The 21,817-nt window shown below is 41.9% G+C and overlaps 1 protein-coding gene across 1 annotated transcript in view; it reads left to right on the forward strand.

Moving 5' to 3' along the window:
* LOC140188436 (tumor necrosis factor receptor superfamily member 5-like) overlaps positions 1–11,690 on the forward strand; it is a 30,679-nt gene extending 18,989 nt beyond the window's left edge. Inside the window, exons 4-9 of the mRNA XM_072244696.1 lie at positions 1,796–1,921; positions 3,849–3,992; positions 6,700–6,793; positions 7,000–7,160; positions 8,684–8,709; positions 11,661–11,690. Of these exons, the coding sequence (XP_072100797.1) occupies positions 1,796–1,921; positions 3,849–3,992; positions 6,700–6,793; positions 7,000–7,160; positions 8,684–8,709; positions 11,661–11,690 (581 nt within the window). The remainder of the gene's footprint in view (positions 1–1,795; positions 1,922–3,848; positions 3,993–6,699; positions 6,794–6,999; positions 7,161–8,683; positions 8,710–11,660) is intronic.
* The last annotated feature ends 10,127 nt before the right edge of the window (positions 11,691–21,817 follow it).

A 21,817-nucleotide genomic window follows, 5' to 3' on the forward strand; every position in this document is an offset into this window, starting at 1 on the left:
CATGAAAGAGCTGATTGTGGACTTCAGGAAGGATAAGACAAACGAACACATACCAATCCTCATAGAGGGATCAGAAGTGGAGAGAGTGAGCAGCTTCAAGTTCCTGGACATCAAGATCTCTGAGGACCTAACCTGGTCCCAACATATCAATGTAGTTATAAAGAAGGCAAGACAGCGGCTATACTTTATTAGGAGTTTGAAGAGATTTGGCATGTCAACAAATACACTGAAAAACTTCTATAGATGTACTGTGGAGAGCATTCTGACAGGCTGTATCACTGCCTGGTATGGCGGGGCTACTGCACAGGACCGAAAGAAGCTACGGAGGGTTGTAAATTTAGTCAGCTCCATCTTGGATACTAGCCTACAAAGTACCCAGGACATCTTCAGGGAGTGGTGTCTCAGAAAGGCAGCATCTATTATTAAGGACCTCCAGTACCCAGGGCATGCCCTTTTCTCACTGTTACCATCAGGTAGGAGGTACAGAAGCCTGAAGGCACACGCTCAGCGATTCAGGAACAGCTTCTTCCCCTCTGCCATCCGATTCCTAAATGAACATTGAAACCATGAACACGACCTCACTTTTTTTTTAATATACAGTATTTCTGTTTTTGCATGTTTGTTTAATCTATTTAATATAAGTATACTGTAATTGATTTACTTATTTATTATTATTTTATTTATTTATTATTTTTATATCTCTTCTATATGATGTATTACATTGATCTGCTGCTGCTGCTAAGTTAACAAATTTCACGTCACATGCCGGTGATAATAAACCTGATTCTGATTCCCTGCCTTTCTGTGGTTGGACTATCTGTAGCCAGTTTACCAAAGCATAGGAAATGCCTCCACAGAATTCCCTGAATCAACATCAGTCAACACCAGTGTCCTTCCCCAGGCCAAAACTCTGAACATTAGTCAATTGGTTCTAATAGACAGTCATGTAATTTTCAGGCCCAAATGCCTGACTCCTGAAATAAATTGTTCTGAGCTCTTTCACAGTTAAAAACTACTAGTGGACACACAAAAAGATTCAAAGATTTTGTCAAAACCTCTTTGAATAATTGTAAAGTCTCTAACTAGTGGGAATGCCTGATGTAATGGTCTGGGGTTGATAACAGTCTGCACTATTGTTCCTTTTACCAAAATGCATTATCATACATTTCCCAGCACCCTTTTCCATCTGTCACTTGTTTGCCCATTCTTCCAATTTGTCTAAGCCCTGCTGCAATCACATTGCTTCTTCAACACTACCTACCCCTTCACCTATCTTCGTATTATCCATAAAGTTTTCCACAAAGCCATCAATTCCACTATCTAAATCATTGACAAACAATGTGAAAAATAGCAGTCCCAATACTGACAATGAGATGGCTTTGAGGGATTGAAGTCTGTGCATTGGTAGAAGACAAAAGACCAGTGCAAATGGTAGAATGAGCACACTGCCTCTCAAATTATGACCTACCTGCTCAGTCACACGCATCCTGCCCAGCTTGTAATAGAGTCTGTGAGGCCCACATTAGTTTATCAATTGTCACAGACCAGGAGTGGGTAACCAAATGATCCACTACATTGAAGGACTGCAAATGAGAAAAAAATTCAGTTTCCCTATGCCTCCCCCTAAAAAAATCATGACTTTCTTGAAATGCTGCTATTCCTTTTTTTAAAGAAAAAAGATCTCAAGTGATTTTTTTTTGCAGCAAACTACATTCTAACTGGCTTCCTGATAGCAGAACAAGTATTGTAATTCCATGTCTGCCTTTTCCAATGCACATATTTTGTTTTCTTGCAGGCAGCATTGTAAGCCAACACTGCAGCATAATGAGGGGTACATCGTGTATTCCATGTGCAGCTGGAGAATATATAGAATATCCAAATAGCCTGGAAAATTGTTTTAAGTGTAAAGAGTGTGATCACGGTATGTATTATAATACCGACCGTAAGTATCCTGATTTGATCAAGCCATCATGATCAGGTTTTCCATAAATGTGTTTACTCTTTCTAATCTTATACATGCCATATTTACAAAGTATTATTACTGCTTCTTATTGCTGATATAGAAATCCATGATTCTGTATCAACACACACAAAATGCTGGAGGAACTCAGCAAGTTAGGCAGCATCCGTGGAAATGAATAAATATTCAGGCCGAGATTGTTCTTCAGTACTGAAAAGGAAGGGAGGCAGACACCAGAACAAAAAGGTGTGGGGAGGGGAAGGAGGCTAGCTGGAAGGCAGTAGGTGAAGCCGGGTGGGTGAGAAAAGTAAAGGGCTGGAGAAAAAGGAATCTGATAGGAGAGGAGAGTGGATCATAGGAGTAAGAAAAGGAGGAGAGGGGAGTGAGAAAAGGTAAAAGGCCAGAATAGGGAACAGAAGAAGGGTGGGGGGGAATACCAGAAGGAGAAATTGATATTCATGCCATCAGGCTGGAGGCTACCCAGATGGAATACAAAGTATTGCTCCTCCAACCCGACGATGGCCTCATCTTGGCACAAGAGGAGGCCATGGACTGACATGTTGGAAAGGTTGTGGGAATGGGATCTAAAATGTTTGGCCACTGGTAAGTTCCGCTTTTGTCGGATGGAACGAAGATGCTCAACTATGATCCTGTAACTGTACTGATAGTGAAATTATGATCTGGGATTCACACTAAACTTCACAACATACATCTGAGATAATGAACCTGATTCTGATTCAAATGTATTGTGGGACTTTCTGCCATCAAAATAAAGTTTCAAGACCTAGCTGTAATGTGCTTCAGCATCAGTGAAAAGGTGATCTATATTTCAATTGTTCTAAAACAGCTGTGAGAACCCCATCACTTTGTGAAAGTTACGCAACAGTGAAAAACTCTGTTTGCAAAGTTCACAGGTCAGTCAGTGTTGTTGGTTTTCTTGTATAGATGAGCTTAACTCATTACCACATCTCAGCCTGTCTCTATTTACCCAACAGGCCTGATCCCTGAAACCAATTCTTAAAAAGACATATCATGTAGTGCAGGGTAAGCATTACAGCTAACTGAATGGATCAAATGTAATTGACCTCAAAACATTAATTCTTTCTATTTTCACAGATCAGCTAATAACTGAATATTTACAGGAATTCAGTGTTTATTTTTCAGTTTTCAGTCATATGTCCAAGTTTGCTGCAGATGCAAAGGAGTCAGTATGAGTTGTGAGGAGGATACAGAGAGGCTTTAGGGGATACAGACAGGTTAAATGAATGGCCGATAGTAAAGTGGGAAAAAGTGCTGTCATCCACTTTGATTGGGAAAAAAGGAACATGGAGAATTTTTTTTAAGTGATAGACTGACAAGTGCTGAGAGAGTCTTGGTGAGACTGTACCTCAGATGTTGAGTACTGATCTGGTCTTAGAATGGTGGACATACTGCTGATAGGAGGACAACAATGACTCCCAGGATAAGGATTGTCCAATGAGGAAAGATTAAACAGATTTGGATTTATTCTGTAGAATTTAGAAGATGATTGAGAGAGATATCTCACTGAAATGGCAAAATTCTACAGGACCTGACAGAGTAGAAGCGGGGTCAGCATTTCCACTTGGATCTTGTGGTCACAGAATTAGAGTGAGGGCACGGCAACTTTGGCACAGTAGCTGTTCATGTTCAAGAACAAGAGTGATAGATTTTTGGATTTTGATGGAATTGAGGGATGTGGGGTTAGTGTAAGAAAAGGATGCCGAAGGGAAAAAATTGAATGGCAGAGTGGGCACGAGGTTGAGTATTCAATTACTGCTTCAATTTCATATGCTCTTTTGTCCAAGTTAAAGTAGAAAGGAGTTTGTATTAATTCAGTGTTAACCTCATAAGTGCTTTCTATTTACAGAGCTGGGATTTCAATTTAAAAAACCATGCACTGACACTCACAATGCAGTATGTGAGCCCAGGGGCGGGTATTATTGCATTCAGAACTGTCTGATGGCAGTAAAGCACACAGCATGCCCACCTGGTCAAGGAGTTAAAGAGAAAGGTAGGTACCAAGCAGAAGCAGAAAAAGCATTGTTGTTGTGGTGTTGTCATGACAGCGTTTTAAAATATCTCCATTTACCCTGTCCACACTACTCTGGAGAGTGCTTTAGAAAAGCTCCATTTTTGGGGGATGAAAACGCCATTTCGATGTGGACGGAGGGTCAAAACGAAGAGAAAAAGCTTCGTTTTCAAAATTATCTGGCGTAGTGTGGACATAGCCTTAGAATGGCATTTAGATTTGTTTTTTTAGAAAACTAATTCATCCTGTTACCCATTTTCACCCATTATTGAGCAGTCTTTACTTTGAGTTATTATTGTTCATTTGCTGCTTGGCTGTCTGCACTTCTGAACACACTAAGTCTGAAATTCCTCTAACCCTTGATCTGCTCCAGTTCTCCGTTAATAAAGCAAATATTTTGATATGCCTTTGTAGCATCTTCCTCACACTGTTATTCCAAAGCTTGAGCAGTTTATTCAGCTGTCACAAAGCCCTTGCTGTGCTGAGAGGCCTAGGCGAGGATGGTAAGGACTCAAGTGCGGGAGTACCTGAGACTAGAATCGAGACACGATGAGGTGAGATCAGGGTTCTCGTCTAGATGCTAGACTAGAACCTGATGACACGGAAATCCTCAATGCCATCGCAGACTGAACCAAAGTTGAGCTGACGATTGAGCACCAAACCAGAGTTCAGGTGCTGTTTAAGTATCCAAATCTTGGCACCAAAACATGGCCGGTAATTAACGGAGCAGGTGAGAATCTTTAAAGGAACTGCTCCAGCTATCCATACTCCTGATAATTGGAGTGTCTAAACCCCAGAGCTGGTGCATCACATGCATGCCATAGACCTCACACTGCCCCCATTATTTTCCTTGCTTGCACTCCCCAGTAGCTGAAAATGTTTGTCGTATAGTGATGCCACCCAGCCGGTGCCCCTCAGCTATGTGGAGTACTTCGCCATGTATTCAACCTGAGCCTGAGGCTCCGGAGGGTTCCTGTATTGTGGAAGACGTCCTGCCTCGTCCCTGTGCCGAAGACACCGCGCCCCAGTGCCCTCAGTGACTACAGACCGGTGGCATTGACCTCCCACATCATGAAGACCCTGGAGAGACTTGTTCTGGAGCTGCTCCGGCCTATGGTCAGGCCACACTTAGATCCCCTCCAGTTTGCCTACCAGCCCCGACTAGGAGTTGAGGATGCCATCATCTTCCTGCTGAACCATGTCTACGTCCACCTGGACAAGCCAGCAAGCACTGTGAGGGTCATGTTTTTTGACTTCTCCAGTGTGTTCAACACCATCTGCCCTGCTCTGCTGGGGGAGAAGCTGACAGTGATGCTGGCAGACCACAGTACATGTGCTTGCAACACTGTGTGTCTGACAGAGTGATCAGCAGCACTGGGGTTCCACAGGGAACTGTCTTGTCTCCCTTTCTGTTTACCATTTACACCTCAGACTTCAACTACTGCACAGAGTCTTGTCACCTTCAGAAGTTTTCGGATGACTCTGCCATAGTTGGATGCATCAGCAAGGGAGATGAGGCTGAGTACAGGGCTACGGTACGAAACTTTGTCACATGGTGTGAGCAGAATTATCTGCAGCTTAATGTGAAAAAGCCTAAGGAGCTGGTGGTAGACCTGAGGAGAGCTAAGGTACCGATGACCCCTGTTTCCATCCAGGGGGTCAGTGTGGACATGGTGGAGGATTACAAATACCCGGGGATATGAATTGACAATAAACTGGACTGGTCAAAGGACACTGAGGCTGTCTACAAGAAGGGCCAGAGCCGTCTCTATTTCCTGAGGAGACTGATGTCCTCTAACATCTACCGGACGATGCTGAGGATGTTCTACGAGTCTGTGGTGGCCAGTGCGATCATGTTTGCTGTTGTGTGCTGGGGCAGCAGGCTGAGGGTGGCAGACACCAACAGAATCAACGAACTCATTCGTAAGGCCAGTGATGTTGTGGGGATGGAACTGGACTCTCTCACGGTGGTGTCTGAAAAGAGGATGCTGTCTAAGTTGCATGCCATCTTGGTCAATGTCTCCCATCCACTACATAATGTACTGGGTGGGCACAGGAGTACATTCAGCCAGAGACTCATTCCACCGAGATGCAGCACAGAGCGTCAGGAACTCATTCCTGCCTGTGGCCATCGAACTTTACAACTCCTCCCTTGGAGGGTCAGACACCCTGAGCCAATAGGCTGGTCCTGGACTTATTTCATAATTTACTGGCATAAATTTCATATTACTATTTAACTATTTATTACTATTTCTATTACTAGTTATTATTTATGGAGCAACTGTAATGAAAACCAATTTCCCCGGGGAATAAGGTATGACTATGACTATGACTATAATAGACGCTAGTAACTATTGAAGCCATATGAAGGCATTAATTAATGAAAGCTAGAAGTCAAAACATGTTCAGGTAATCTTGCACCTAAACACCGTGAGGACTATTCAGTGAAGTCTTTGCTGAGTTTGACACCTTTAGTTACAGGTTCTGCAAATGACAGCTCAATAAATACTTAAAGTTGTAGTACCAAAACTACAACTTCATTTTATTCAATGTTAAACATTGTTGTAAAGCAAATAAAATTAACCATTTTTAACTGGAGTGCGTGAATGGTAAGAAATGCTTTCTAACACCAGTTTTACAGGCTCTCTCCTGGTTACTTGGCATAGTCATATATTCTTTTATTTTTCAGGAACAAATTTAAAAGATACAGTGTGTGGGAAATGTCCTATTGGGACTTTTTCAAGCATTAGTTCATCAACTGAAAAGTGTAAGAACTGGACAGTGTAAGTACTTTAAACTCCATGGTCAGAAAGGACATAAGGATCTTTGTCAAAGCTCCAACAATTTCCTCTCTTGTTTGCCTCAATAACATAGGATAAATCCCACTGGGATCTGGGTACTTATCCACTTGTAACAGATTTTTCATAATCAAACTTGGCGCAACTATTGCAGGTGCTTGTACAGATTTTTTTTTCTGTGTCATCCCCAGATGTGAAACGCTTAACCTTAAACAGGTTAAGCCAGGGAGTGCTGAAGCTGATGTGAAGTGTGAAGGAAAGAACACCCAGACAGTTATAGCTTCTGCTATCGGTGTTAGTCTGGGTCTCATTGCGATTCTGGCACTATTTTTGCTCTGCAAATATAAATCACGTATGTAATTAATTTACTCTGCACATCTTCCAATATTTTCTACAACCAAAGTTTCTTAACCAGATTGAAAGTAATCTTCAGATTTTACAATGGAATTTACAATTGCCAGTATTTTTGCCTACACTTCTATTAAGCTCTTCGGAAAATCATTCCCAGTAAATTCTTTGGGATAACATTTCTGCTGTAATTAAGTGGCCTTTACTTCAGGTGCCTCTGGAGAAGGTGGCCTCCAACTTTTAAAGGAGTGGGATGAGATGGAAACGGTGCACACAAGCCCCACACCAGGGAGAACATGGAGGGAGTCCATGTAGGTGAACCCAGCCAGTCTTAACACCAGAGTGTCATTGACAAAGAAGTTCTCAGATTTTCCCTGATGGCCCGATAGGTGCACTTCCTAGAGTCTGGATAAATGCTGGAATTTGGCTGAAGATGCCACATCAGGAAAACTAAGGAAGCAGACTCTGGCAGGTAGGAGGCAGTCAGACAGGTACAGGTGCAGACATGGTTTGGAAGAATCATGATTTGCAGATACACCTAAATATAAAGGAGAATGTAGGATCTGAGGAGTGCAGGTGAAATAGCTGATCAGGGCACACATATGATGGTTGGGGAAATGAAGATACATATGGTGACAGGAGTTTCTGATAGGATTGACCCCAATGAATGTGTTGGGTTGAGTTCCCTGATCTTGGCAATTCATTTGCAAATGTCTCATCACCATATCAGGAAACAATATCAGTTTGCTGTTAACGCACAGTATTGTGATGGAACGTTTGCATTTGAATTGCCAAGATTGGAGAACAACTTAACCCAACCATCAACCACCCAAGCTACACATTTTCTGAATTACTTCCACAAAATGCATGTGTGATTTGGGATTGATGGCTACAGGTGAACCTAGGGGTCAGTGCTGCTGTTCTGATCGGGAGTGGAGAGTGGCAGTGTTTAAATACTTCAGAGTTATAGAAGTGCTTGAGAGAGGAAACTGCAATTTCAATTGGCAATTATGGTAGATGGGTGGAATTAGAGCAACAACCCTGGTTTGAATTCCTCAGAAATTCCTGCAGATCTTGGCAGAAGATTTCTTTATCACCGTGCGTAATTGTAGATTTGAATGACTGCTGTATCTAACCCTTATCATTGGCCATTCAGGCCTGTTAGACCCAAATCTGGTGTTTCCTCAGATTTCAGACATAGCAAACCTTTTGGATATCCCTCAGTGGTTTTGCATATCCCAATATTAACGTTATCTGAACATTGTTTTTCCATCGGACTGTGGCGGGATTTTTCATCAAACTGCAATTAGCGAAAACTAATTGTGGTGGGAAAACTCCGGCTTCAAGCTGCTGAGGTCCTGAGTAAGACAACCTCCCACACACCGTTCTTACTAGATTGAAACTAGAACATTATTTGTTTTTAAAATGCTCATGATTTTGTCTCAAAATATGGCAGAGTAAATTACAACTACGGAAAATGACTTTCAGAATACTTGTATAAGCCTACCTAATTTTTGTTTTTGATAGATTGCAGGGACAGACAACAGAATGCTGTAAGTACATTCTTTACAAGTCATACGTGTTGATTGTATTTCCTGCAGAATTAAGGTTGAAGACATAATGCAACCAGATTGCAGATTAATTGAAATACTGTAGTGTTTTCAATTGTTATTTTAGCTTGAAATGATTCATAAATACACTGGTTCCAAAGTACCTGATAAGTGTTCTAAGTGCTGGATCACTTAAGTACTTAAGTGAAGTGGTTGATGCGTGACAGTGTTCAGTGATTGTATTTTGTTGCAATTGTGATTTTTGTGTTTATCAGCCTACATGCCTTACGTGCTTAATCTGATCCACGGAAGAGCAATGGATTATCACCTCTTACCTCTTCTTACCTGCCTATCACCTCCCCTGTGTCCCCTCCTTCTTCCCTTTCTCCAATGGCCCACTCTCCTCTTTGATCAGATTGCTTCATCTCCAGCCCTTTATCTTTCACACCACCTGACTTCACCTAGCACCTTCTAGCTGGTCCTGTTTCCCCTGCCCCTCCCCCACCTTTTTATTCCCTTGTTTTACCCTTTCTTTTCCAGTCCTGAAGAAGGGTCACAATCCCATTCTTCTGCCTTCTCCTCGTTACCTTTGATGTCCTTATTGATCAAAAACCTATCAACCTCTTCTTTAAATATATCTAATTACTTTGCCTCCACAGCAGCCTGTGGTAATGAATTCCACAGATTCACCACCCTCTGGCTAAAGAAATTCGTCCTCATCTCTGTTCTAAGGGGACATCCTTCAGTACTGAGGCTGTGCCCTCTGTTCTTAGACTCCCACACATCAGAAACATCCTGTTCATGTCCACTCTATCTAGACCTCGCAATATTCAATAGGGTCCAAAAAGAAACCCTCCCCCATTCTACATTGTAAATGCTCCACATACAATAACCTTTTCGTTCCCAGGAACCTCCTGTGGAACCTCTCCAACATTAGCACATCATTGGTTAGATATGGGGCTTAATCTGCCCAATTGGTCAGTCTCCAAGTGCAGTCTGACCAATGTCTCATAAAGCCTCAGTATTACATTCTTTTATGTTCTAATCCTCTCAAAATGAATGCTATCATTGCATTTGCTTCTTTTCCACCAACTCAACTGGCATGTTAGCTTTTAGAGAATCCTACATGGGATCTCCCAAATCCCTTTGCACCTCCGATTTCTGTATTTTTTCACATTGAGAAAATAGTCTTGGCTTTTGTTCCTTCTACCAAAGAACATGACTGTGCACTTCCCTACACTTTAGAGTATGCCAAGATTCAGCATTGTCGGTGTGCCTAAGGATCTACAAAGTGGAGATGATATTTAATCTAGTACATTGAAGGCTGAGGTCACATCAGCATTTGTATACAAGTTGCACCTCAGTGTAACATGGGGAAAAAAGCGATGGTATTTAAGCAGTAAAGAACATTACAAGAGTGGATTCCAGTGCTGATCTTGAGGAAAGCGAATGAGAAACTATTTGAGGTGATACAATGTCGATGCTGTGGGAAGAAGCACAATTCAAGTTTATTGTCATTCAACCGTGCTCATTTCAAATTGAAGTTTATTGTGATTCAACCATGCTAAACAAAACGACAATCTTCTGGGACCAAAGTGCACAGTACATATCTCACATAAAATAAGACTAACACAATAATATTAACAGTTACTAAGAATATTCTGTAGATATACAAGTTGACACAAAGAGAATATGTGACGTATGGTTAAATATACAACAGTATAAAGCTACAGGCGCTGTCAAAAAATATACACTACTGGGTGGTAGCAGGGTGTTCAGAAGTCTCACAGCCTGGGGGAAGAAGCTGTTGCTCAGCCTAACAGTGCTTGTTCTTATACTGCGATACCATCTGCCTAATGGTAGGAGGTCAAAGAGATTGTGGGACAGAAGGGAGGGGTACTTGACAATAGCAAGGACTCTGCCAATGCAACACTTCTAGTATACAATATGTATACAGATCTGGTATACACTTCAGGTGAAATGCAGGGGCAGGGGGATCGGTGGGGAACCAGCACTGCACGGTATGGATGGCTGTACCAGGACTGATGAGGAAGAGTACAGATGATGAAGGTGCAGTGTTGCCTTCAGATAAAGTGTCGTCGAAGTGTCGATATTGACCAGTAGAAGTTGTTGTTTTGAACTGAATTCCAAAATATAGAGTACTGTTCAAAAGTCTTAGGCACATGTATATAGCTAGGGTGCCCAAGGCTTTTGCACAGTGCTGTAGTAATTTTATGTATTGTGCTGTACTGCTGCTGCTAAAAAAAACACAAATTTCATGACATGTGAGTAATGATAAACTTGATTCTGATATGGGTCTCTATTGTGGACAGTGTGGGAAGTGGGCAGGGAGAGGGGAATCATGGTTGGGAAAAGAGGAAGGGAGAGGTGTCTTGGGACTGGATGTGTCTGCATCTGTGCCATCCCCTGTCCTGGGATTCCTTCTCTGCCACCTGTCCCACACCCCTCCTGCAGCACTCCAACCTCGCCATTCCCAACATCCTTTGCTCCCATCCGATTTACAAACTTGCTCTGTGCTCCACATTGATAAATACAGAACTGTGTAAATGTTTTAGGCACCCTTACTATATATATGTGCCTAAGACTTTTACACAGGACTGTAAATGATGAAAATAGGGAATGTAGCCTTGTGACAACGTTCGGTATCTAATGTGAAGATGAAGAGTGTCACAGATGATGATTGGAGAAGAATGTAGAAGTTATTTTACTGTCGGGTGTTTAAGGAGGATGTGAATGTACTTTTGGAACCATAGTAAATATTGCATTAGTCCAGACAGATTTAACAATGTCCATGAGGGAATATTTCTCAAACATAGTTTAGCTGATGAAGAAAGCTTACCGTTCAATAGAGAAGGAGGATTCAGCGAGGTATTTCTTCATCATAGTGTGAGTCAATACAGAACATCATAGGAAAAACACTTTGTTTGCCACAGAGTCTGCAAAATGAGTATATCAGGAGATGACCAGGTGTTTGGACAATTTAAACACCAGCCCAGGTAGACTGAAAAGGCAGGGTGTTGGGACCGGAGGCAAGGGTTGGGTTGATTCTGCTCGCTCTCTCACGATGTTTGCTCCTCTCAGTGGTGCTGAGGCTGTGAGACTGCTCTGGCTACTCTGGGCTTTGTGTCTGTGAGCTTCACGGTGATTTACCCTGCTGTGTGATGAACTGACGCTGAGGCTGTGGGTCTGCTTGGACTGTTCCAGGCTCCATATTTATGGACTCAGTTCCGTTTTGAATGCTGTTGCTTGCTTTTATTGTTTTTCTCTCTCTGCCCATTGGGTGTTGGTCTTTCTTTTAAATTGGATTCTTTTGGGTTGCTTGTTTTGTGGCTGCCTGTAAGCAGAGGAATCTCAAGGTTGTATAATTTATACATTCTTTGATAATAAATGTACTTTGAACTTTGGACTTTGAACAATGACACATTGTTACTTCCAAAGTTACAGGTTTAGTAATTTGTTTATTTGTGCAGGTTTACAGCAGTAATGGATCACTTCCAGTTGTAGTTAACGTCAGGTATCCATCAGAGTAAATGTGCCTCTCAGAAATGGATTGCAGTCGTAGTGTAAACAGGGCAAAGTAAGTATACTCAGATAATTCACACAGCAAATTTAATATTTGTCTGCCATCTGTATCTACACTTAGTGGCTGCTTTATTAGGTACACTTGTACACCTCACTTTAATGCAAATATCTAATCAACCAATCATGTGGCAGCAACGCAATGCATAAAGAAATGCAGACATGGTCAAAAGAATCAGTTGTTTATCAGACTGGGGAAGAAATGTGATCTACTGTAAGTGACTTTAACCATGGAGTGATTGTTGGTGCCAGATGGGGTGATTTGAGTATTTCAGAAACTGCTGATCTCCTAGGGCTTTCATGCACAACTGTCTCTGGAGTTTCCAGAGAACAGTGTGAAAAAAAAAATAGCATCCAGTAAGTGGCAGTTATGTGGGCAAAAACGCCTTAATAATGAGAGAGGTTCGAGCAGAATGGCTAGATTAGTTTAAGCTACTGCGTGGCTATTTACAGCTCCAAAACCAAGTACAAGTTTGTTGATGACACCACTGTTGTAGGCCATGTCAAAGGTGGCGATGAATCAGCATATAGGAGGGAGATTGACAATTTGGCTGAGTGGTGTAATAAAAACAGCTTCTCACTCAATGTCAGTAAGACGAAGGAACTGATTGTAGACTTCAGGAGAGGAAAACCAGAGGTCCATGAGCCAGTACTCATCTGGAGGATCAGAGGTGGAGAGGGTCATTAACTGAGTTCCTAGGTGTCACTATCTCAGAGGACCTGTCCTGGACCCATCATATCAATGTAAATGCAAAGAAAGCACAACAGCGCCTTTGCTTCCTCAGGAGTCTGCAGAGATTCGGCATCTCATTCAATTCCTTGGAAAACTTCTAGAGGTGTGTGGTGAAAAGTGGGTTGACTGGCTGCATTATGGCCTGGTATGGGAATAACAATGTTTTTGAGCAGAAAATCCTACAAAAGGTAGTGGATTCAGCCCAGAATATCACAGATAAAAAACCCTCCCAACCACTGAGCACATCATATGAAACGTTCCCCTATCCATCATCAAAGATCCTCACCACCCAGGCCGCACTGTTTTCTCGCGCTGCCATCAGGTAGAAGGTACAAGTGTCTCGGACTCACACCACCAGGTTCAAGAACAGTTACTACCCCTCAACCATCAGGCCCTTGAACAAAAAGTGATAACTACACTCATTCTGTTTCTGGTGTTCCCACAACCAGTAGTCTCACCATAAGGACTATTTATCTTATTATTATTTCATACCCGTTATTTATTACTGTTTATTTATATTTGTATTTGCATTTGCATAGTTTGTTGTTCATTAATCCTGTATACAGTCTCTGTTCTATAGATTTACCAAGTATGCCCATAGGAAAAAGAATCTCAGGGTTGTAAGTGTGACATGTATATACACGGATAATAATTTTACTTTTAACTTGGAACTTTGGAAGGTGACAGTAATACGTTTGTACAAGTAACCACACGTTACAATAGTGTACAGAAAAGCATCTCTGAACGCACAACACGTTGAACCTTGAAATGGGTGGGCGACAAGAGCAGAAGGCCACGGACACACACTCAGTGACCACTTTATTAGGTAAGGGAAGTACCTAGTAAAGTGGCCACTGAGTCTATTTTCCTGTTGGTGGTTCACGTTGGGATGCGGTAGCCTGTGCCATAATGCAATGTTTCATTTTCCCTCACGTGCATATCTAGTAATTTTTGACCAATAAACCTGATGGAGAAGGCAGTGGTAAGAACATTGATCAGCGCAAACCTTTTCTGCCAGATTCTTTCCCTTAGGAAAAAAATCAGTACATTGCCGATGTGGTTATAATGACTTCATTGTAATTACAGCAAATACCAATGCCCTTGAACAGAAAATTCTAGAAAAAGTAGTGGATATGGCCTAGTCCATCATGTAAAGCCTTTCACATCATTGAACATATCTATATGGAGTATTGTTGCAGGAAAGCAGCATCCACCACCAGGGACTCCCACCACCCAGGTCATGCTCTTTTCTCATTGCTGCCATCAGGAAGAAGGTACAGGAGCCTCAGGACTCACACCACCAGGTTCAAGAACATTTAGTACCTCTCAACTATCAGGCTCTTGAATCAGAGTGGATAACTTCACTCAACTTCAGTTACCCCATCACTGAAATGTTACCACAATCCATGGGCTCACTTTCAAGGACACTTTGTCTCATGTTCTCGATATTTATTGCTTATTAATATAATAATTATTTCTTCCTTTTTGTATTTGCACAGTTTGTTGTCTTTTGCACACAGATTGAACACCCAAATTGGTGCAGTCTTTCATTGATTCTATTATGTCCTGAAGAAGAGTGTCCTTCTATCAGTCCTGAAGAAGGGTCTTGGCCTGAGATGTCGACTGTTTACACTTTTCCATAGATGCTGCCTGACCCGCTGAGTTCCTCCAGCATTTTGTGTGGGCTGCTTTTGATATCCAGCATCTGCAGATTTTCTACTCTCGCTGTTATTCTATTATGGTTTTATTGAGTATGCCTGCAAGAAGATGAATCTCCGGGTTGTATATGGTGACATATGTATGTACTTGGATCATAAAATTACTTTGAAATTTGACATCCACATGCGTTAGTTACAACTGACAGCATCACGTTACATTGAGCTACTTTTTTGAATGTGATGAAGGTTTCTGCATCATGCCACCTATTCATTTTGTGAACAGGCATTTTGTGTGTTTTAATCCAGTTCATCCAATATTTCTTCATACACATTGTTTTTCAATTATACCAATATCCTCAGATCTCCATTGTATCCCCTGCAATAAAATCACATTGTTCCTGATGTGGAAACCACTGGTCAAACTGTGGCCTTACTGCTGTTGTATATGGTTCAAACATTACTTCTCAGCTTTTCATAAATACAAAAGACTGTGCAGATGCTGGAAATTTCAAGTAACACACAAAACACTCAGCAAGTCAGGTAGCATCTATGGAAATGAATAAACAGTCTACATTTTGGACCGAGATCCTTCATCAGGACTGGAAAGGATGGGATAGGATGCCAGAATAAGAAGGTTGTGGAGAGGGGAAGAAATACAAGCTGGCAGGAGATAGGTGAAACTAGGTGGATCTGGGCTCCTTATTAACCTCATTATCAACCTTACTGGTGGATGTCTACTCTACAGTCCCTTTTATCCTCCACATCCCTAAGTATTCTCCCTCCCATTTCTTCCTTTGCCTCATTCAATTTCCCAAATGAAATAATCTTGCATTTCACTCAATTAAGTTTGATTTTTCATTTTTTAATCTAACTAAACCATTCAATAACTTAGATCCATAGAGTAATACATCTTGGAAACAAGCCCTTCGCCCCAATTCCTTCATTCTGACCAAGGTGCCAAACTAACCCTGTTTACCTGTGTTTGCTCCATAGCCCACTAAATTCCTCTCATCCATGTAGTTATCCAAATATCTTTTAAATGTTATTGTTGTATCTGCCTCAATCACTTTTTCTGGTAGCTCATTCCAAATATGTCCCACCCTCAGCATGATGAAGTTGTCCCTCAGGTTCCTTTTCAAATTTTCCACCCCTCACCTTAAACCTATCTCCCCTAGTTTTTACTTCCTTATTCCTGGGGGAAAAGACTGAGTGCATTCACCCTATCTCAAGCTTTTATACAGCACTCTAAGGTCACCCCTCAATCTCCTCTGTTAAAGGAATAAACTCCAACCTTTTCTTGTAACTTGGTCCTTCGAGTCCAGGCAGCATCGTCATAAATCATATCTGCCCCTTTCCAGTTTATTCTTTCCTAAGAGATGGTAACAAAAACTGTATACAACATTCCAAGTGAGATCTTAACATTTTGTACAGCTGCAATAGGATATCCCAACTCCTATATTCAGTGCCCTGACTGATAAAGGCCAGCATGCCAAATGCCTTCTTGACCAACTTGTCTACCTGTGAAGCCTCTTTCAGCCAACAATGTACTTGTACTCCTAGTTCCCTTTATACTGCAACTTGCCAGGGCTTGACCATCCACTGGTCAAGTCCTACTCTGATCTAACTTTCCAATGTTATTTGCCAATTTTTTACCTCGTTAAACAAGATCCTGCTAAAATCTTTGATAATCTTCTTCCCTGTATATGGTGCCACCTATTTCAGTATCATCTGAAAACTGTAGAACTGTAAAACTGCATCTGTAACTATGCTTTGTACATTCACATCCAAATTGTTTATATAAAGGCATCCATTAGTCTTGCGAGACCATCGATCTGCGCCTGGAAAGTCTTCACCCTCCAGGGCGCAGGCCTGGGCAAGGTTGTATGGAAGACCGGCAGTTGCCCATGCTGCAAGTCTCCCCTCTCCATGACACCGATGTTGTCCAAGGGAAGGGCAAGGGCCGATACAGCTTGGCACCAGTGTCGTCGCACAGCACTGTGTGGTTAAGTGCCTTGCTCAAGGATACAACACGCTGCCTTGGCTGGGGCTCGAATTCACAACCTTCAGATCGCTAGTCCAATGCCTTAACCACTTGGCTACGTGCCCACAATTGTTTATATAAGCAATGAACAATAAAGGTCTTCAGCACTGCAGAACCTCTCCATTTTAAAATGAGAATGTTTGCATGTTGCAGTAATCATTCTTGCCTGCATTATCTCCCTTTACTCTATGTAATCTTATACACTCTATTTTGAGATATGTGCAGTTGTTGCTGGTCCCACACCGCCAGGCTCAGGAACAGTTATTACCCTTCAACCATCAGACTCCTGAACCCGTGTGGGACCAGCAACAACTGATTGAATGGCAGAGCAGACTCGATGAGCCGAATGGCCTACTTCTCCTATATCTTATGGTCTTATGGATAACTTCACTTACCTCAGCTGTGAACTGATTTCACAACCTATCAACTCACTTTCAAGGACTCTACAACTCATGTTCTCAGTATTTATTTAATTATTTTTTTCAGTATTTACACAATTTGTCTTCTTTTTGCACATTGGTTGTCCGTCTTTGTGTGTAGTCTCTCTTTGATTCTATTGTTTTTGTTTGTACCTATAAACCATATAGCAATTACAGCATGGAAACAGGCCATCTCGGCCCTTCTAGTCTAGTCTACTGTGACTACCTGCAAGAACATGAATCTCAGAGTAGTATACGTTGAAATATATGTAAATATGCAAATACATGTACATAAATGTAAATAATAAATTTACTTTGAAGTGTGGAAGTACTGTGCATTTCTCTTGTTTTCTTCTGCCCTTGGGCATTGATCTATAAACATTACTTCTAAGTATCAAGGACTGCTGAGTGTTGAAGGTTAACAGTCATATGTCCAATAACGTAATTACCTTACCAGAGCTTTCCATTGCTTCTGACTAATTACCATATGTAAATTGATTGTGGTTTACTACTGAGGTTTACCACTTATAATTTTGGGCTATGTGGTTTTAATTTCATATTCTGTGTTCTCGTTTCAATAAAATAATTAAGCTCTTTATTTTCCTTCTGATTCAGGAAAAGGGAGACAATGTTGATGAGAAATCAATTCAGTTCATGCAAAGTTTAAATAATCAACTGGAATAGATGACCACTTTGGAAGTGGCTGCCTGATGTGGAGAGGGACCTGATGCTGATTGGAAAAGCAATTTAATACCTCTTTCCATCAAATAATAGTACATCAAAAAATCAGCAGCTAAAAGACTAAAAAGTAGACATGAAAGGAAAAAAGTGATTTTCAGTAAGAATTTCTAAATATTGTTGGATCTGACCGTTTAATTCTTAGAAAATACTGTTTAATTGTTTGCACTTATCTGCTTGTATCTATGTAGTTCTTATATGTATATAACAGTTTAATATGCCTCTAACTGCTATAGAAAGTATAATTCTGGAAAGCTCTGGAAGCTTCTTTGTTCTGCATAATTTAGATAAGTGTTTTCTCATTGGTTAACTTGGTACTGCACTATTTCTAATTAGTTAATTCTTATCTATAAATCTGAACGGAATTTTCCTTATCTCTGTGGTATAAAATAGCTAAGCACAAAGCAGCACCGTCCTTAATCTTAATCTCTTCATTAGTAGACCCCTATCACTGTCTGTTCGACTTTCGTCTGTTCTATCAACCCTTAATAAAATGATTGTGAAGCAACAAACTTTTTGCCTCTTTCCTGGCTTGTAAAAGAACCTTGGATCAAAAACATCAGAATCCAGCAATATTTATAAAAAGGAGGATGTCAAAGGTAGCCGTGGAATCTCTACAGAATGAGATAGAACACTGCAGCTGAGACAGGTCCTTCAGTCCATCTAGTCCATGCCATACTATTATTCTGCCTGGTCCCATCAACCTGCACGTGAACCATAGCACTCTGTACCCCTTGCATTCATGTACCCATCTGAATTTCTCTTAAATGTTGAAATCGAACTCGTATCCAGCACTTCCACTGGCAGCTCATTCCACACTCTCACCACTCTCTGAGTGAAGATCCTCCTCATGTTCCCCTTAAACATTTCACCTTCTACCCTTAATCCATGACCTCTACTTCTAGTCTCATCCAAATTCAGTGAAAAAAGCCTGCTTGCATTTACTCTCTGTGCACCTTATACTTTTGATTTCAGAAAACAAAGAAACAATAGATATGTCAAATCAAATTTTTTCCCATATTTAATGTGGACAATTCTGCAAATATCCCAGAGATTAAAGATGGGCCAATCTCAAATAACATTAATTTCAAATAGCACTGCTGTATAAAGAACTCTACACGTTCAGAGCTAAGTGACTACCTCCCAGTAGCTCCGATGCCAATCATCATGAAGTGCTTTGAATGGCTGGTAATGGCCATCAGAAACTCCATTCCTACCACACTAGACTCACCAATATGCTTACTGACAGAACCACTCTACGACAGCTGCCATAGCATCTGTCATACACCTAGCCCCAACACACCTAGAAAGCAAGGACACATGTCAGAATGCTGATTCTGGGTTTCAGTTTGGCATTCAATGCTGTTGTCCCACAGACCTTGATGAACAAACTCCTACTTCTCAATTCACTCGCTTGGGCACATTGGAGTGAAAGAGATGATTAGTAGATTCTCCCAATGATGGTGAAATCCAAAGTTCAGGGCACAAGCTTGACCAATGTTTGAGGGATGTATGACATGCCAGGAAACAAATCCTGGAGCAGTGGAAAAACTACCACAATTAAATGCTTCTGCCCCACCTGGTCCATTTTTCCACTTACAGGTAGACTCTATTACTTCATCAAAGTGTCAGGTAATACTGGCAATAATGGGCAAGTATTCAAGATGGCTCAAAGCTACTCCAGCAAGGAAAGTTACTGCCACACACACAGCAAAAACTCTGAAGAAGAACTACATTCCTAAATGGGGATTGTCATGTCACATTGACTCTGACCAAGTGTTACCTACCCCGTAACTGGGTTGCCAAACCAGCAGAAATGGATCACTCAGTTGGAGTCTGGATTACTAGAACTAAGAAAGTTTTATTAAAGAAACAAGCAACACAGTACTCTAATCAAAAGGATAATGAATGCAACAGTTCAGCAATGATAAACGTACATGTACACAGAATTAAGATAACAGGATCAATCAAGCTCTATCATTGTCTAGGGGTAAATGACCAGTTTCAAAGTGACGCAAAGTTCAGTTCAATTTAGTTCAGTTCAGTTCGCAGTAATCGCTGCTGTGGCGATGGACAGTTGGGGGAAGGAGAGAGAGAGCAAAACGAATGAATATTCAACACAGCTTCCACACAGACCTTTGCAGTCAGCTTTCGGGCGAGTCCTTTGTGATGTCATCTGAGGTCACCGACCGTGACCCCTCCGTTTCCAGATGCGATCGTTTCCCTGCGGTGAACCTGGCACCCAGGCAAGGGTGGACACACACCAGGTTCCCGCCGATCATGCCTTTCCACCCTGTGCGTTTATGGCCCGGTACTTCCCACCGACTTGTGAGAGACGCACCGCTTCCAGGGTCTTGTTACCTTGGGTGTCGTGTGTGTCCTGCCTTAGCAAACCTGTCTCTTTTTATCCCCCTGCTGGGGTATCGCCTGTCCATCACTTCAAACAGTTCAGGGTTCAAAGGGGGAGCCGCTCTTGACAGCTCTCCTTCCTTCATTAACATCTCCAAATGCTGCTCCATTGTTTTCCTTATCTCTCTCTCTCTCCTGAAGACAGGTGGCAGACCAACTGCTGATTCCACTGGTACCAGCACAGGACAGCTACATCTTAATCTATGTGTATTCTTGTCACACTTCCCCCCTTTAAGGATTTTTACCAGGGGGTAAAAATTACAAACATGAATATATTATTTGGTACACACAAATATACATCTTTATCAGCTATTTGGCTAATACAGCGAGTTTGAAGTTGTCAACACCTTGACAGACAGTCAACAATCACATTTTCTGTCCCTTTTATATGTGTTATTAATAATCCCTTAGACCAGGCTCCAACTTAGCAAACTTCATAGTGGCCAGAAACACTGATGAATTGTGATCAATGTAACCTCTCATTGAGTGTCGTCCCGGACCACAATAACAAGGGTCGTCCCATTCCGACTTAGTTTTCTCTCGCAAGGGCTTAGTAGGAGGGGGAGGGGTAGTGACCGCAGAGTTATTGCAAAACTTCCTACAGTACCCCACCATCTCCAAGAGCCTTCTGAGGGCCCTCTTGTCTGTCGGGGTTGGGATGTCAGAGATAGCCCGCACTTTAGCTTGCATCGCTGCCAGCTGCCCCTGTGTCACCACAATTCCTAGATAAGTGACCTTCGTGTGGCCGAACTCATTTTTTTCAAGGTTCACTATCAAGCTGGCTTCAGACAGCCGTATTAAATTGCCAATACACACCTCTGTGTTTGTCAGCCCTTTAGTCACTGAATTACTCATTCTGTACGGATGTTGCTTGCTAGGCTAATCTAGTCTAGACAGACACCAGTCACCGTCCCAGTTCTTTGCATCGCCTCTGGACAATCAAACACACGGGTGCGAGTCGTTTAATTACTTCTCCTAAAGAGTCGCTTTGTTCGGGGATTAAGGGAGTGACCTTATCAGCAGAGCTGGCCAAAACAATAGCCTTCTCCCATCTGGTCGATACCATACTCATCTTTTCAAAATGGTTTTTTTCTCTTATCGGGGGGACCCTAGCTTCATTGATTTCCGCGCTAACACCGACTAGGTTTGTTAGCATATCAAAAGCCTGTGACCGCCTCAGTTCGCGTCGGTCATAATCAATAACATTCTTCCTCCGGTGCAGCCGGTAAACCTCTTTCATGATTCCACCAACTGTTCCCTCCAGCGCCGCAAAATGTCCACTGGGGGGTACCTTGTGGGCCAGGTTAAAAATCTCATCCCCGTAACTCTTTTGCACCACCCTCCATTCCTCATCTGCGGGTACGGTACTTGGTTTCCCTTTCTTCCTTAGCACTTCCTCTTCCACCAAAACCATCAGCCCCTCATCCCACTCCTGTGCCTGCACAAATTCTTTCCTGGCTAATGCTACATCTGTCCCAGCTCCCTCACTACCGCTTGCCTCACTACACTCCTT

This window comes from Mobula birostris, chromosome 27 (assembly GCF_030028105.1).
Source record: "Mobula birostris isolate sMobBir1 chromosome 27, sMobBir1.hap1, whole genome shotgun sequence".
In the NCBI taxonomy this organism is placed as follows: Eukaryota; Metazoa; Chordata; class Chondrichthyes; order Myliobatiformes; family Myliobatidae; genus Mobula; species Mobula birostris.